Source organism: Pelodiscus sinensis, chromosome 6 (genome assembly GCF_052426305.1).
Source record: "Pelodiscus sinensis isolate ZL-2025 chromosome 6, ASM5242630v1, whole genome shotgun sequence".
Classification (NCBI taxonomy): Eukaryota; Metazoa; Chordata; order Testudines; family Trionychidae; genus Pelodiscus; species Pelodiscus sinensis.
Genome location: NC_143057.1, coordinates 128112264 through 128127680, shown reverse-complemented (window position 1 = coordinate 128127680; position 15417 = coordinate 128112264). Strand labels below are relative to the sequence as shown.

Genomic DNA, 15417 nt, shown 5'->3' with positions numbered 1-15417 from the left:
GAGGGGAGCGGACATACAGCGCAGCTCCCGGAGCACCGGGGAGGGGAAGAGAGGTGAGGGGAGCGGGCGTGCAGCACAGTTCCCAGAGCACAGGGAGGGGAAGAGAGGTGAGGGGAGCGGGAGTACAGCGCAGCTCCCAGAGCACCGGGGAGGGGAAGAGAGGTGAGGGGAGCGGGCGTACAGTGCAGCTCCCGGAGCACCGGGGTGGGGAAGAGAGGTGAGGGGAGTGGGAGTACAGCGCAGCTCCCGGAGCACCGGGGAGGGGAAGAGAGGTGAGGGGAGCGGGCGTGCGGTGCAGCTCCTGGAGTGCCAGGGAGGGGAAGAGAGGTGAGGGGAGCGGGCGTGCGGTGCAGCTCCTGGAGTGCCAGGGAGGGGAAGAGAGGTGAGGGGAGCGCGCGTACAGTGCAGCTCCCGGAGCACAGGGAGGGGAAGAGAGGTGAGGGGAGCGGGCGTGCAGTGCAGCTCCTGGAGCACCGGGGAGGGGAAGAGAGGTGAGGGGAGCGGGCGTACAGTGCAGCTCCCGGAGCACCGGGGAGGGGAAGAGAGGTGAGGGGAGTGGGAGTACAGCGCAGCTCCCGGAGCACCGGGGAGGGGAAGAGAGGTGAGGGGAGCGGGCGTGCGGTGCAGCTCCTGGAGTGCCAGGGAGGGGAAGAGAGGTGAGGGGAGCGGGCGTGCGGTGCAGCTCCTGGAGTGCCAGGGAGGGGAAGAGAGGTGAGGGGAGCGCGCGTACAGTGCAGCTCCCGGAGCACAGGGAGGGGAAGAGAGGTGAGGGGAGCGGGCGTGCAGTGCAGCTCCTGGAGCACCGGGGAGGGGAAGAGAGGTGAGGGGAGCGGGCGTACAGTGCAGCTCCCGGAGCACCGGGGAGGGGAAGAGAGGTGAGGGGAGTGGGAGTACAGCGCAGCTCCCGGAGCACCGGGGAGGGGAAGAGAGGTGAGGGGAGCGGGCGTACAGTGCAGCTCCCGGAGCACAGGGAGGGGAAGAGAGGTGAGGGGAGCGGGCGTACAGTGCAGCTCCCGGAGCACTGGGGAGGGGAAGAGAGGTGAGGGGAGCGGGCGTACAGTGCAGCTCCCGGAGCACAGGGAGGGGAAGAGAGGTGAGGGGAGCGGGCGTACAGTGCAGCTCCCGGAGCACCGGGGTGGGGAAGAGAGGTGAGGGGAGTGGGAGTACAGCGCAGCTCCCGGAGCACCGGGGAGGGGAAGAGAGGTGAGGGGAGCGGGCGTGCAGCACAGTTCCCAGAGCACAGGGAGGGGAAGAGAGGTGAGGGGAGCGGGAGTACAGCGCAGCTCCCAGAGCACCGGGGAGGGGAAGAGAGGTGAGGGGAGCGGGCGTACAGTGCAGCTCCCGGAGCACAGGGAGGGGAAGAGAGGTGAGGGGAGCGGGCGTACAGTGCAGCTCCCGGAGCACCGGGGAGGGGAAGAGAGGTGAGGGGAGCGGGCGTACAGTGCAGCTCCCGGAGCACCGGGGAGGGGAAGAGAGGTGAGGGGAGCGGGCGTACAGCGCAGCTCCCGGAGCACCGGGGAGGGGAAGAGAGGTGAGGGGAGCGGGCGTACAGTGCAGCTCCCGGAGCACTGGGGAGGGGAAGAGAGGTGAGGGGAGCGGGCGTACAGTGCAGCTCCCGGAGCACTGGGGAGGGGAAGAGAGGTGAGGGGAGCGGGCGTACAGTGCAGCTCCCGGAGCACAGGGAGGGGAAGACAGGTGAGGGGAGTGGGAGTACAGTGCAGCTCCCGGAGCACTGGGGAGGGGAAGAGAGGTGAGGGGAGCGGGCGTACAGTGCAGCTCCCGGAGCACAGGGAGGGGAAGAGAGGTGAGGGGAGCGGGCGTACAGTGCAGCTCCCGGAGCACCGGGGTGGGGAAGAGAGGTGAGGGGAGCGGGCGTGCAGTGCAGCTCCCGGAGCACAGGGAGGGGAAGAGAGGTGAGGGGAGCGGACATACAGCGCAGCTCCCGGAGCACCGGGGAGGGGAAGAGAGGTGAGGGGAGCGGGCGTGCAGCACAGTTCCCAGAGCACAGGGAGGGGAAGAGAGGTGAGGGGAGCGGGAGTACAGCGCAGCTCCCAGAGCACCGGGGAGGGGAAGAGAGGTGAGGGGAGCGGGCGTACAGTGCAGCTCCCGGAGCACAGGGAGGGGAAGAGAGGTGAGGGGAGCGGGCGTACAGTGCAGCTCCCGGAGCACTGGGGAGGGGAAGAGAGGTGAGGGGAGCGGGCGTACAGTGCAGCTCCCGGAGCACAGGGAGGGGAAGAGAGGTGAGGGGAGCGGGCGTACAGTGCAGCTCCCGGAGCACCGGGGTGGGGAAGAGAGGTGAGGGGAGTGGGAGTACAGCGCAGCTCCCGGAGCACCGGGGAGGGGAAGAGAGGTGAGGGGAGCGGGCGTGCAGCACAGTTCCCAGAGCACAGGGAGGGGAAGAGAGGTGAGGGGAGCGGGAGTACAGCGCAGCTCCCAGAGCACCGGGGAGGGGAAGAGAGGTGAGGGGAGCGGGCGTACAGTGCAGCTCCCGGAGCACAGGGAGGGGAAGAGAGGTGAGGGGAGCGGGCGTACAGTGCAGCTCCCGGAGCACTGGGGAGGGGAAGAGAGGTGAGGGGAGCGGGCGTACAGTGCAGCTCCCGGAGCACAGGGAGGGGAAGAGAGGTGAGGGGAGCGGGCGTACAGTGCAGCTCCCGGAGCACTGGGGAGGGGAAGAGAGGTGAGGGGAGCGGGCGTACAGTGCAGCTCCCGGAGCACAGGGAGGGGAAGAGAGGTGAGGGGAGCGGGCGTACAGTGCAGCTCCCGGAGCACCGGGGTGGGGAAGAGAGGTGAGGGGAGCGGGCGTGCAGTGCAGCTCCCGGAGCACAGGGAGGGGAAGAGAGGTGAGGGGAGCGGGCGTACAGTGCAGCTCCCGGAGCACCGGGGTGGGGAAGAGAGGTGAGGGGAGTGGGCGTGCAGCACAGTTCCCAGAGCACAGGGAGGGGAAGAGAGGTGAGGGGAGCGGGAGTACAGCGCAGCTCCCAGAGCACCGGGGAGGGGAGGAGAGGTGAGGGGAGCGGGCGTACAGTGCAGCTCCCAGAGCACCGGGGAGGGGAAGAGAGGTGAGGGGAGCGGGCGTGCAGCGCAGCTCCTGGAGCACCGGGGAGGGGAAGAGAGGTGAGGGGAGCGGGCGTACAGTGCAGCTCCCGGAGCACAGGGAGGGGAAGAGAGGTGAGGGGAGCGGGCGTGCAGCACAGTTCCCAGAGCACAGGGAGGGGAAGAGAGGTGAGGGGAGCGGGAGTACAGCGCAGCTCCCAGAGCACCGGGGAGGGGAAGAGAGGTGAGGGGAGCGGGCATGCCGCGCAGCTCCTGGAGCGCTGGGGAGGGGAAGAGAGGTGAGGGGAGCGGGCGTGCGGTGCAGCTTCCGGAGCACCGGGGAGGGGAAGAGAGGTGAGGGGAGCGGGCATGCAGCGCAGCTCCTGGAGCGCTGGGGAGGGGAAGAGAGGTGATAGAGGCATCAGCATGGAGGGGGAGGAGGGTGGATGAGGCAGCTCCGTGTGAGCAAATATGTGTGGGGAGCTGGCTTGAAAGCCAGTTCTCCATGCTCATCGGCTCCCACCTGTCCCCCCAACTCCCAAGAGAGACGCGCAGGGGATGCAGACAGGCGGCTCCATGAGAGCTGATATATGTGGGGAGCTGGCTTGAAAACTGGCTTCCCATGTGTATTGGCTCCTGTTCCCCCCCTTGCTATCTCTGATACAAAGACCTCTGATAAGCCTAAACTTATCGATTAATCGTGCACTCGACTACACATTGATTTCCCTAGTGGAGGACCCCCAGTCTTGGACTGTAGACAGTCTGGTTTCTATGCAATTCCGCCTGAATTGGGTCAGTCAGTAGTGTCTCCTCCCCCCAGCACCTATTGTCACAACCAGCTGTTGATCCTTTACAATTTAGCAATCCAAATGTACCTGCTAAAGTTGCTTTATCTTCCAGAGCACAGACACTATCTATCATTCCTGCTTTCCCTGGAGCAGCGCACAAAGGTTAGCATGTAGCCTGATAGAACAGATGAACCAAGTCACTAGCAGCTTCCGGCAAAGAGTCAGTTAAAGCGACCTGAGGCTGCCATTTCAGCAAAGCCATCTAGTAATTTCCTGTTAGCATCTTACTCTTGTTTTGAATGTCAGCAGCCTCCATAGTGAAGGGCTGCGTGATACAATGAGCACGATAATCCTACGTGGAAATAAAGCAAAGGGAAGCAAGGTCACTTTTGGGTTTCTCTGCAGCAGACGTCAATTTACACACAACAGGGATTCTAGTTTAACAGCTATTTACCAAGAAGGTTTTTTTTAATCTGCTTTTTGAAAAACACCAACCAAAGTGTTCATTGTACATGGCAGGAATGGCTTCGTGCACCTTTCAGGCCAGCAGGCTCTTCTGCAGGGAACAAAAAGAAACATGTTCGAGTGTCGCTTGTGTTTTATGAACAATCCCTCTTGGTTTCTCATTGACAACTTACTTGGGTAGGAAAAAAAACAACATGTATGCATCAACAAGCACAAGCCTGTGCCTTGAGGGTAATGGGAAACCTCTTGCTGTCCAAACTCGTAAGCCTCGCCTACAATGGGGAAAAAAAACCGTTGCTGACACAGGTTGGTGATCAACTGGTTCTGAATACAGTTTAGCCCTAAATGTGGACAAAGAAAAACTGTGTTCAGTACCAGTTAAGAAATTGGTTAAATCCTGCTTCTATTCCAGGCCAGTTTATCAGTGTGCATATTTGTCAGCAATGGGTGCATTTCATAGTTAAGGCAAAGCAATAGAATGCAAGAGCCATAAGACTCAGAGGTTTCTGGATCTGGCAGAGGTTACACCAGAGTGCTTGTTAACATCCTATCAAGGAGACAAGTTAAAGGTTTTCAAGTTGGCAGGGCCTGATTAAATGGATCCTAGAATAATCGAATTGCTGATTGAGGAGGTATCTGAGCTAGATGAAACAAAATACAGGACTATGTAGCACTTTAAAGACTAACAAGATGGTTTATTAGATGATGAGCTTTCGTGGGCCAGACCCACTTCCTCAGATCAAATAATGGAAGAAAGTAGTCACAACCATATATACCAAAGGATACAATTTAAAAAAAATGAACACACATGAAAAGGACAAATCACATTACAGAACAGAAGAGGGATGTGGGGGGGGGGGGGGGAAGGAGGTGAATGCCAGTGAGTTAATGATATTAGATGTGGGGAAGGGGAAATGTCTGTGAGTTAATAGTATTAGAGGTGATAATTGGGGAAGCTATCTTTGTAATGTGTAAGATAGCTGGGGTCTTTGTCACTAATACCAACCCTGGTATTTTCCCTTGCAACAAACCCCGCTGCCAGCTTTGTCCACATATTCACTCTGCTGACACCATTATTGGGCCTAACCAAGTGAGTTACAAGATCAAATATACATATTCCTGCGCCTCCAGAAATATAATCTATGCTATCATGTGCCGAAAGTGTCCGTCTGCTATGTACATTGGACAAACGTCTCAGACCCTTCGCCAAAGAATCAATGCCCACAAAACAGACATTAGACAGGATCACAAAGAAAAAACAGTTGCTTGTCATTTCAACCAGAAAGGACACAGTCTCAATGACCTGCTAACCTGCATCCTACTTCAGAAGACATTCAAATCTGCACTTGAAAGGGAATCCTCTGAACTGGCATTCATGCTAAAATTCGACACTCTCCGCACGGGACTTAACAAAGACCCCAGCTATCTTACACATTACAAAGATAGCTTCCCCAATTATCACCTCTAATACTATTAACTCACAGACATTTCCCCTTCCCCACCTCTAATATCATTAACTCACTGGCATTCACCTTCCTTCCCCCCCCCCCACATCCCCCTTCTGTTCTGTAATGTGATTTGTCCTTTTCATATGTGTTCATTTTTTTTAATTGTATCCTTTGGTATATATGGTTGTGACTATTTTCTTCCATTATTTGATCTGAGGAAGTGGGTCTGGCCCACGAAAGCTCATCATCTAATAAACCATCTTGTTAGTCTTTAAAGTGCTACATAGTCCTGTATTTTGTTTCAGCTACACCAGACTAACACGGCTACATCTCTATCACTGAGCTAGATGAGTTATCTTCAAAAAGTCACGGCATGTGGGATACTATAGGATTGGAAAAGTGCAAATACAGTGTCCATCTCAGAGGCGAAAGTAACTTAAATTTCTTACAGGTACTGTCATATTGCAATACCTCCCCTGCTTGGGGAGTTCAGGCAGGGGAGTCAGTGTGTGTGTGAGTGTGTAGCTCGGAGCTGGGAGCACAGCCACTATGTGAGAGAAGCAGTAGATGTGATATATCTTAACTTTGATACGACTTTTGATACGGTCTTGTGTGACCTTCTCATAGACAAACCATGAAAATACAATGCAGATGGAGCTACTATGAGGTATCATAGAATCATAGAATCATAGAATAATAGGACTGGAAGGGACCTCGAGAGGTCATCGAGTCCAGCCCCCCGCCCTCAAGGCAGGACCAAGCTCCGTCTACACCATCCCTAGGTGCATAACTGGTTGGAATGTTAGATAGCGTGTAACTGAATAGTTGTGTAACCGCATGAAATTTTAGCAGTTGCATGACGATTTGATATTCCCTGGTGCAAGGCCGGCAGCCAGCAGCCAGCACGCTTCCAGCCCTGCTCCTGGGGAGCCCTCTACCATCCCACATTGCTGCTTCTGTATCAGGCAGCCGCATGAGATGGCAAGTAGGAGCCAATCCATGAGTGGAGCCAGTTTAAAACCTGGCTTCTCAAGCAGGCCAGCTCCACCTGCTGCCCTGCACTGCTGTCTCTGATACAGAGGGAGCAGCACCGGGTGGCAGCAGCCCCTGTCCAGAGCCAGCTTTTAAGAGAGGCAGCAAGGGAGGGAATGCATATAGTCGACAAGATTAACTGATAAGCCCAGGCTTATTGGTTAATTATGTAATCGTCTACACATTGACATCCCTAGAGTGCACACGATACCACACTAGGAGGGGTTACAAGTGCTTTGAGGATACAATTAAAATTCAAAATGGTGTGGACAAAAATGGAGAAATTGCCTGAAGTAAAAGGATGAAATTCAATAAGGGCAAATACAAAGTGCTCCATTTAACAAGGAACAAAAAGAAGAAACTGATTGACAAAGCCAGTGAACACACAGAAGTCACGTATTACAGGACAGTCCGAACAAAGACAGCAACAGTATGCCACTAACCATCACCTACAGCCCCCAGTTAAAAGCTCTGCTACACATCTTTGAGGGTATGTCTAGACTACATGGCTCCGTTGACGGAGCCATGTAGATTAGACAGGACGGCAAAGGGATATGAAGCTGTGATTTAAATAATCACTGCTTCATTTAAATCAAAATGTCCACCGCACTGTGCCAATAAGCTGATTGTCGGCACAGTGCGGCAGTCTAGACGGGGATCTGCCGACCCCAGAACCCTTCGTCGGCAGATCCTGGCCATTTTGATTTAAATGCAGCGGTGATTATTTAAATTGCAGCTTCATTTCCCTTTTTCGTATAAACTAATCTACATGGTTCCGTCGACGGAGCCATGTACTTTAGACGTTCCCTGAGTGTCTACAACCTATCCTAGATGATGATCCCTCGTTCTCACCAACTTCGGGAGACAGGCCAGTCCTTGATTACAGACAGCCCTCTGACCTGAGACAAATCCTCACCACCAACATCACACACCACAACAGAAACACTAACACTAACCCAGGAACCAATCCCTGCCAGCTCGGTCCACACATCTACCCTAGCGACACTATCACAGAACCTAACCACATCAGTGATACATCAAAAGCTCATTCACCTGCATAGCTACTAATATATATATATATATATATATATATATATATATATATATATACACACATACATTAGATCAACTTCAGTTGGTGAGAGACAAGCATTTGGACCAAAGTTGGTCCAGTAAAAGATATTACTTCATCCACCTTGTCTCTCTACATTTCTGAATACTAGCAGTTATGTTGCACAGGTAAGAGCTAAAATCTTGGCTATGGAATACGAATTGTGACTTAAGGATTTCTTGTTACAGTTCTCTACCAGCTGAGGCGAGGACAAGTAAAACTTTTATTCCACACTTGAGAGAATGAGTATGCGTGACATTGTTTTTACTAATCAAATTCGGGGTGTTCTGGGTGACAAGGAGTCAGCTTTGCAAAGGACAAGAGCATCCAGTGTGTGTCACTCGAAAAGAAATATTAACTCCTCTCACTACCTTAAATTACACCTTTAATACCTGCTTCTTAGAGCAGCTGATTCTGGAGCTTGCAAGAGGAGAGACAGTTCTTAATTTTCTCCTAAGTGGAGTGCAGGATCTGGTCCAAGAGATGAATAGAGTTGGAATGCTTGGAAATAGTAGCCATAATATAATTAAATTTAACATGCCTGTGATGGGAAAAACACCATAGCAGCCCAGTACTGTAGCATTTAATTTCAGAAAGGGAAGCTACACAAAAATGAGGAAGTTAATTATACAGACATTAAAAGGCACAGCAACAAAAGTAAAATCCCTGCAAGCTGCATGGAAACTTTTCAAAGACACCGTAATAGAGGTCCAACTTAAATGAATACCCCCAAATTAAAAAACACAGTGAGTGAGCCAAAAAAGTACCACTGCGGCTTAACAGCCAAGTAAAAGAAGCAGTGAGAGATAAAAAGACATCTTTTAAAAAGTGGAAGTCAAATCCTAGTGAGGAAAATAGAAAGGAGCATAAACTCTGACAGATTAAGTGTGAAAATAGAACAAGAAAAGCCAAAGGGGAATTTGAAGAACAGCTAGCCCAAAACTCAAAAAGTAACAGCAAATATTTTAAAGTAGTGGCCCCGTTGGTTGTTTAGCATGCATCAGAAACAGGAAGCCTGCTAAACAATCAGTGGGGTCACTGGGCAATCAAGATGTTAAAGGAGCACTCAAGGACAATGAGGTCTTTGCAGAATAAATACCGGCAGTCCCCGGGTTACGTACAAGATAGGGACTGTAGATTTGTTCTTAAGTTGAATCTGTATGTAAGTCGGAACTGGCGTTCAGATTCAGCCGCTGCTGAAACTGATCAGTTTCAACAGTGGCTGAATCTGGACGCCAGTTCTGACTTACATACAGATTCAACTTAAGAACCCCAGGCATCCCCAAGTCAGCTGCTGCTGAAACTGATCAGCGGCTGATTCCAGGAAGCCCGGGGCAGGGGCTTCCTGTAGTCAGCCACTGGTCATTTTCAGCAGCTGCTGACTTGGGGACACCTGGGGTAGAGCAGCTGGGGTGCTGCTGGGTTGGTCCAGTGGCGCCCAGAGCGGCGCTACGGGACCAACCGGCAGCGCCCCAGCTGCTGTACCACAGGCGTCCGGAGCAAAGCCGCAGAGCACAGGGTCAGCGGGACAGCCCAGACGCGCCGTGGCTATCCTGCTGCCCTCGGGCTCTGCGGCTTTGCTCTGCTCTGCTCTGCTCCCCGTCCCCCTGGTCTGCAGACCGGGGAGCAGAGCAGAGCAGAGCAGAGCAGAGCAGAGCAGAGCAGAGCCGCGGAACACGCGGGCAGCGGACAGCCCAGACGCGTCTGGGCTGTCCGCTGCCCGCGTGTTCCGCTGCTTTGCTTCCTCTCCCTGGTCTGCTGGAGACCAGGGAGAGGAAGGGCCCCGTTCGTAACTGCGGATCCGACATAAGTCGGATCCGCGTAACTCGGGGACTGCCTGTAAATGATTTTTTGCATCAGTCTACATGGCCATTGTTATGATCTTCAGCTGGTTTTAAAGTTAAACCTCACAGCTCGAGGAGGAGCAGAATGACTTAATCTCTCAATAATCTCTAAGTGAGATGCAAAAGCTGAGCAACTTGCAGTATTGCAAAACCTGGGTTGACTGTGTTGCTGCTATTATTCTTCTAGCTCCGTTTATAAAGTTCTCGTGTCCTTGTTCAGACATATTTAACCCAATAAATATGTAACTTTCCTGTTTAGCAAATCTCAGAAGTTAGTTGCTGAAAGTCTGAGATGAAACCAAAGTTTATTTTTTGAAACAAACAACACTTACTAAACCTAGTATTATCATGTCAATAAAAATGATTTGGCCAATGGTGCACTGTAAGGCTGTAACTATGCAGCACTGTAATGGCACAGTAATATGGTGATTGCAGTGTTGCTACAGCTATGTGAGTCCCAGGATACAGACACAAGGTAAGGGATGGAGGCCATATCTTTTATTGGACCAACAAGATGGTAGAAAAGACAAGTGTTTCCAAGCCTAGAGAAGAGCTCTACAAAACAGCAGTAGCGATGCCAGCATGAAATCAATGTTCCTTCTATTTTTTTGTTTCCATGTGCAGAATGAATTATGTTATGTGCACCAATATGGAGATGTGACACACATTACCTCTACGTTGGTGCACATAACAAAATTCATTCTCCACGTGGACAACCTGTGGCAGGGTGTGTCTGAGTGCTTCAGAGTATGGGAGGGGACTTAGAAGAGGAGCTGGCAGGGTGTGTGGAGTCTGGGGTGGGGCTGTTTAGCAGTGGTGGGGAGCAGGTAGCTCCATGCTGCCCCACACTCACCTAGAGGCACCACCCCCTGCAGTCCCATTGGCTACAATTCCTGGCCAATGGGAGCTGTGGGGACTCAGCTTCCTGGAGCTCATCGGTAAAGAGGCTCCACTGGCAGTGGAGGGAAAAGGCAGTGCATGGAGCTGCCTCCCCCAACCACCAGAAGGTTTGGCCCAGAAAACAGGTGTTCTATAGCTACAGCGCTAACAAAGCACCCCCTTAGCTCAGAATCCTGGGCTGCAGCCCCAAAAGCCCTTTTCTTAATCTGGCATGCTGATGGGGCCAGTGGCATGCACTCCCCCAGGCCCCGCAGGGAGCTACTGCAGCCAGGGGGAAAAAAAGACTCTCCTGAGGCCATGGCAGCTTTGCGTGTGGCAGCCCTGAGCCCCTGTGAAAGACTTTTAGGCAGCTGAGCAGCTTGGAGGGAACTTTGCAGGAGATGCTCTGCAGTGTGTATGCGGTATAACTGACGTCACACCCCTGAGCGACGTGAGTTATACTGACATAACAGGTAGCGTAGACATAGTGGGTGTGTCTAGACTACAGGGTTTTTTTGAAAAAACTTCCCCTGCATCTAGACTGCTGCCACCTTCTTTTGAAAGTAAATCGAAAGAACCCGGCAGTTTTTTCAACCACGGGAAACCTCATTTTACGAGGAAGAATGCCTTTTTTCCAAAGTGCGCTTTCAAAAAAAGGCATCCAAACTGCCTGGGTGCTCTCTTTTGAAAAAGCGGCTTGTTTTTTCGAAAGTACTGGCTGAAGCCTAGACACTCTTTTTCGAAAGAGGCTTGCAGTCTAGGGCTTTGTCTAGACTGGCAAGTTTTTCCGCAAAATCATCTTCTTTTGTGAAAAAACTTGCCAGCTGTCTACACTGGCCGCTTGAATTTCCAGAAAAGCACTGACGATCTCATGTAAGATTGTCAGTGTTTTTCCGGAAATACTATGCTGCTCCCGTTCGGGCAAAAGTCTTTTTCCGAAAGACTTTTGCGCAAAAGGGCCAGTGTAGACAGCACAGTAGTGTTTTTCGCAAAAAAGCTCCGACCGCGAAAATGGCGATCGGGGCTTTTTTGCGGAAAAGCGCGTCTAGATTGGCCACGAACGCTTTTCCACAAAAAGTGCTTTGGCGGAAAAGCGTCCTGCCAATGTAGACGCGCTTTTCTGAAAATGCTTTTAACGGAAAACTTTTCCGTTAAAAGCATTTCCGGAAAATCGTGCCAGTGTAGACGCAGCCGAGATGTAGTAGCCAGTGTGGCCTCCTGACAAGCAAGCGAAGCGGCTGTAGCCCGGAGACTGGGAGGTGAGGAGAAAGGATGCCCTGCCTCCAGGCAGTGATGTGACCACGTGTCAGGGAGCTGGGGCTGAGCCGTGACGCCATGGCACGAAGCGGTGGTGCGTGGGTGACGTCACGGGCCGGTGACGTCATACTGCGGCGTTGAGGTGATGTCATTCTGTCACCCCCCCTGTGGACGGGCCCATACCTGATGGCGCTTGACGGGCAGCTTAGGCGGCATGGCGGCAGCAGCACCCCGGCCCCCAAGTCTCCGCCTCCTCGCTCCCTTCTCCAGGCGCAACCAGCCGCCGGAAGTTGACGTTGGTATCTATGGCCACGGGCCGGAAGTCCCTCTCTGCCCCACCCTCCCCTACGGGCTGAGAATGGTACGCCCCGCCCTGCCGGAAGGGGAGCGTCCCACGGGGGCGGGGCGTTCTTCCCACCCGCCTCGGGAATGGTTCATCCCGCCCTCCTCTTGCCGCACGGCCCGCCGGCCGGGCCGCCTCTCATGAATAATGCATGAGGGGGGCGGGGCGGCGGCCGGACCCGGAAGCGGAGCGGCTGAGTCACCCGGCTGGGATGAGGCAGCAGCGGCGGCGGCGGCAGCAGCATCGCGCGCGTCCCTGCGACACTGAGGCGCCCGGCGCGAGCCGCCCGGGCCGCCCCCGCCACCATGATGGAGGAGATTGACCGGTTCCAGGTGCCCACCGTGCGCGCCGAGATGCAGCCGCTGGTGAGGGGCGGCCCCCCCGGCGCGGGGGGAGGGGGCTCGGCGCGGGGGGGGCCCATCCCGCCCCCCCAGGGCCTGGCACTCGGCGGGGAAAGGGGGCGCGGCTGCCCCCCCGCGGGGGGCACGGGGATGGGGGGGCTCCCTCAGCTGCACCGCCTGGGGGGGGCACGGGAATGGGGGGGCTCCCTCAGCTGCACCGCCTGGGGGGGGCACGGGGGGGGGGCTCCCTGCAGCTCGGGGGGGGCACGGAGATGGGGGGGCTCCCTCAGCTGCACCGCCTCGGGGGGGGGGAGGGGGGGCAGCCTCGGGGGGGGGGGGGGATGGGGAGGGGGCCCCGGGGGGGGCACGGAGATGGGGGGGCTCCCTCAGCTGGGGGGGGGCACGGAGATGGGGGGGCTCCCTCAGCTGCACCGGGGGGGCAGCTGGGGGGCCCCAGCCTGGGGGGGGCACGGGGATGGGGGGCACCCCCCAGCTGCACCGCCTGGGGGGGCACGGGGATGGGGGGCTCCCTCAGCTGCACCGCCTGGGGGGGCACGGGGATGGGGGGGCTCCCTCAGCTGCACCGCCTGGGGGGGGCACGGGGATGGGGGGGCTCCCTCAGCTGCACCGCCTGGGGGGGGCACGGGGATGGGGGGGCTCCCTCAGCTGCACCGCCTGGGGGGGGCACGGGGATGGGGGGGCTCCCCCCAGCTGCACCGCCTGGGGGGGGCACGGGGATGGGGGGGCTCCCTCAGCTGCACCGCCTGGGGGGGCACGGGGATGGGGGGGCTCCCTCAGCTGCACCGCCTGGGGGGGGCACGGGGATGGGGGGGCTCCCTCAGCTGCACCGCCTGGGGGGGGCACGGGGATGGGGGGGCTCCCTCAGCTGCACCGCCTGGGGGGGGCACGGGGATGGGGGGGCTCCCTCAGCTGCACCGCCTGGGGGGGGCACGGGGATGGGGGGGCTCCCTCAGCTGCACCGCCTCGGGGGGGGGGATGGGGGGCCTCCCTCAGCTGCACCGCCTCGGGGGGGGCACGGGGATGGGGGGGCTCCCTCAGCTGCACCGCCTGGGGGGGGCACGGGGATGGGGGGGCTCCCCCTCAGCTGCACCGCCTGGGGGGGCACGGGGATGGGGGGGCTCCCCCTCAGCTGCACCGCCTGGGGGGGCACGGGGATGGGGGGCTCCCTCAGCTGCACCGCCTGGGGGGGCACGGGGATGGGGGGCCTCCCTCAGCTGCACTGGGAACGGGGGGGGGCCTCCCTCAGCTGCACCGCCTGGGGGGGCACGGGGATGGGGGGGCTCCCTCAGCTGCACCGCCTGGGGTGGCACGGGGATGGGGGGCCTCCCTCAGCTGCACCGCCTGGGGGGGGCACGGGGATGGGGGGCCTCCCTCAGCTGCACCGCCTGGGGGGGCACGGGGATGGGGGGCCTCCCTCAGCTGCACCGCCTGGGGGGGGCACGGGGATGGGGGGCCTCCCTCAGCTGCACCGCCTCGGGGGGGGGGCACGGAGATGGGGGGGCTCCCTCAGCTGCACCGCCTGGGGGGGGCACGGGGATGGGGGGCCTCCCTCAGCTGCACCGCCTGGGGGGGCCAGGGCCGCTCCCCGCTGGCCGATGATGTCATCCTTTGTAAGCGAGCCGGGGGGGCACCGCTCTGCCGGGGGGGTGCGTATTCCCCCCCCCCCCCCCATCTCCGCCAGGCTGCGGCGTGACCGGGGCGGGGGCCGCGCATCGCTCCGGGGCCGGTACCCGGCAGCGGCCGCCGATGCGTCAGCAGCGGAGCCGGACGAGCCGCGGGTCCCCTGCCAGCGGGACGCCCAGCCGCTCCCGTCCCCGTGGGCGCATCCCAGGGCGGCGCCCGGCAGCAGCTGTCTGTCCCCCCGGGCTGGGGCTGGCGCTCCAAGCCTGACTTCTGGGTGGAGCTCGCTGTGTGCTCTTGCCTGTTTACCCAGTGTGGGGGGGGGGAGGTATTTCTGAATCAGAGCACTTTAAGGAGCCCTAACTTGTTTATTATCACCATAGATTTTTTTCTCAGACTCGTGACTTAGTTTATATATATTTGTTATGGGATAAGGATTATTTTCTTCTAAGAGCTTAGGTGTGGTTTTTTTAAATGGACTTTTCACACGCTTGAACGTTTTCTTTGCATTTACCAGCACTGGGTGCATTGTACAGCAGTTGCTGTGTCATCCCTGGAATCAGAAATCCTGGTTACTGTTGTATGTCTTCTCTTGTCCTCCTCCATTCAAGATATTCTTATGGTATTCTGAAACTAATGCTGTGTATGGGGATAAACACTTCTCTACTATTTGGCATATTGGGGCAAAGGAACAATTATGTTTAGCAGTATCTCCTTCCTTTTTATTTGGCTCAGCTGTAGATGCATCTAGAATAAATCCTTTAGGATTTAGAATGATTAAATCAGTTTAAAATCACTTTTTTAATGCCCGTTAAGGTGATGAGGATTTTGTGCTCTGATAGCATTTTCTCTGTTCTGTTTTGTCACTTTCTTCAGTCAGCTGGTCCCCCTGATACTTTTGTAGATCTTCAATATCTCAACAGGGAGAGAAATACGCCTAGAAGCAGAAATCTGAGCTTGTAAAACTGCAAAACTTGCCCATGGAACTTTGGGAAGGCCTGAATGAGAGTAGATGTCTTCAAACTTTCATGGCATTGGCCACATCTTACTAGATAGATGGCCTTGGGCTATATTTTCCTTTGGAATCAGTTATATGCTCCAACTTCCTTCCCAGTGTGATCCTATAATGTCCCCGTGTCAGCTACAGCAATTGAATCTGTTAAAAAGCAAAAATAAAGAACTTACTTTATTTTAGCTGTCTTTTGATGTGATCATCAAGCTGGAAAAAGTATTGG

At 56.0% G+C, this 15417-nt stretch overlaps 2 protein-coding genes across 5 annotated transcripts in view; one reads left to right on the top strand and one right to left on the bottom strand.

Moving 5' to 3' along the window:
• Positions 1 to 12192, bottom strand: part of DNAI1 (dynein axonemal intermediate chain 1) — a 217942-nt gene extending 205750 nt beyond the window's left edge. The window contains exon 1 of the mRNA XM_075932798.2: positions 12041 to 12192. Coding sequence (XP_075788913.2) covers positions 12041 to 12073 — 33 coding nt within the window. The 5' untranslated portion in view covers positions 12074 to 12192. The remainder of the gene's footprint in view (positions 1 to 12040) is intronic.
• Positions 12193 to 12305: 113 nt separating this feature from the next.
• The window catches only part of FAM219A (family with sequence similarity 219 member A), a 151019-nt gene continuing 147907 nt past the window's right edge, over positions 12306 to 15417 (top strand). The window contains exon 1 of one of the 4 annotated variants that reach the window (XM_075932801.2): positions 12306 to 12532. In XM_075932801.2, coding sequence (XP_075788916.2) covers positions 12506 to 12532 — 27 coding nt within the window. In that variant the 5' untranslated portion in view covers positions 12306 to 12505. Of the gene's footprint in view, positions 12566 to 15417 lie in introns of all 4 variants that reach the window. The other 3 variants (XM_075932800.2, XR_012905012.2, XM_075932799.2) reach the window with 3 other exon arrangements.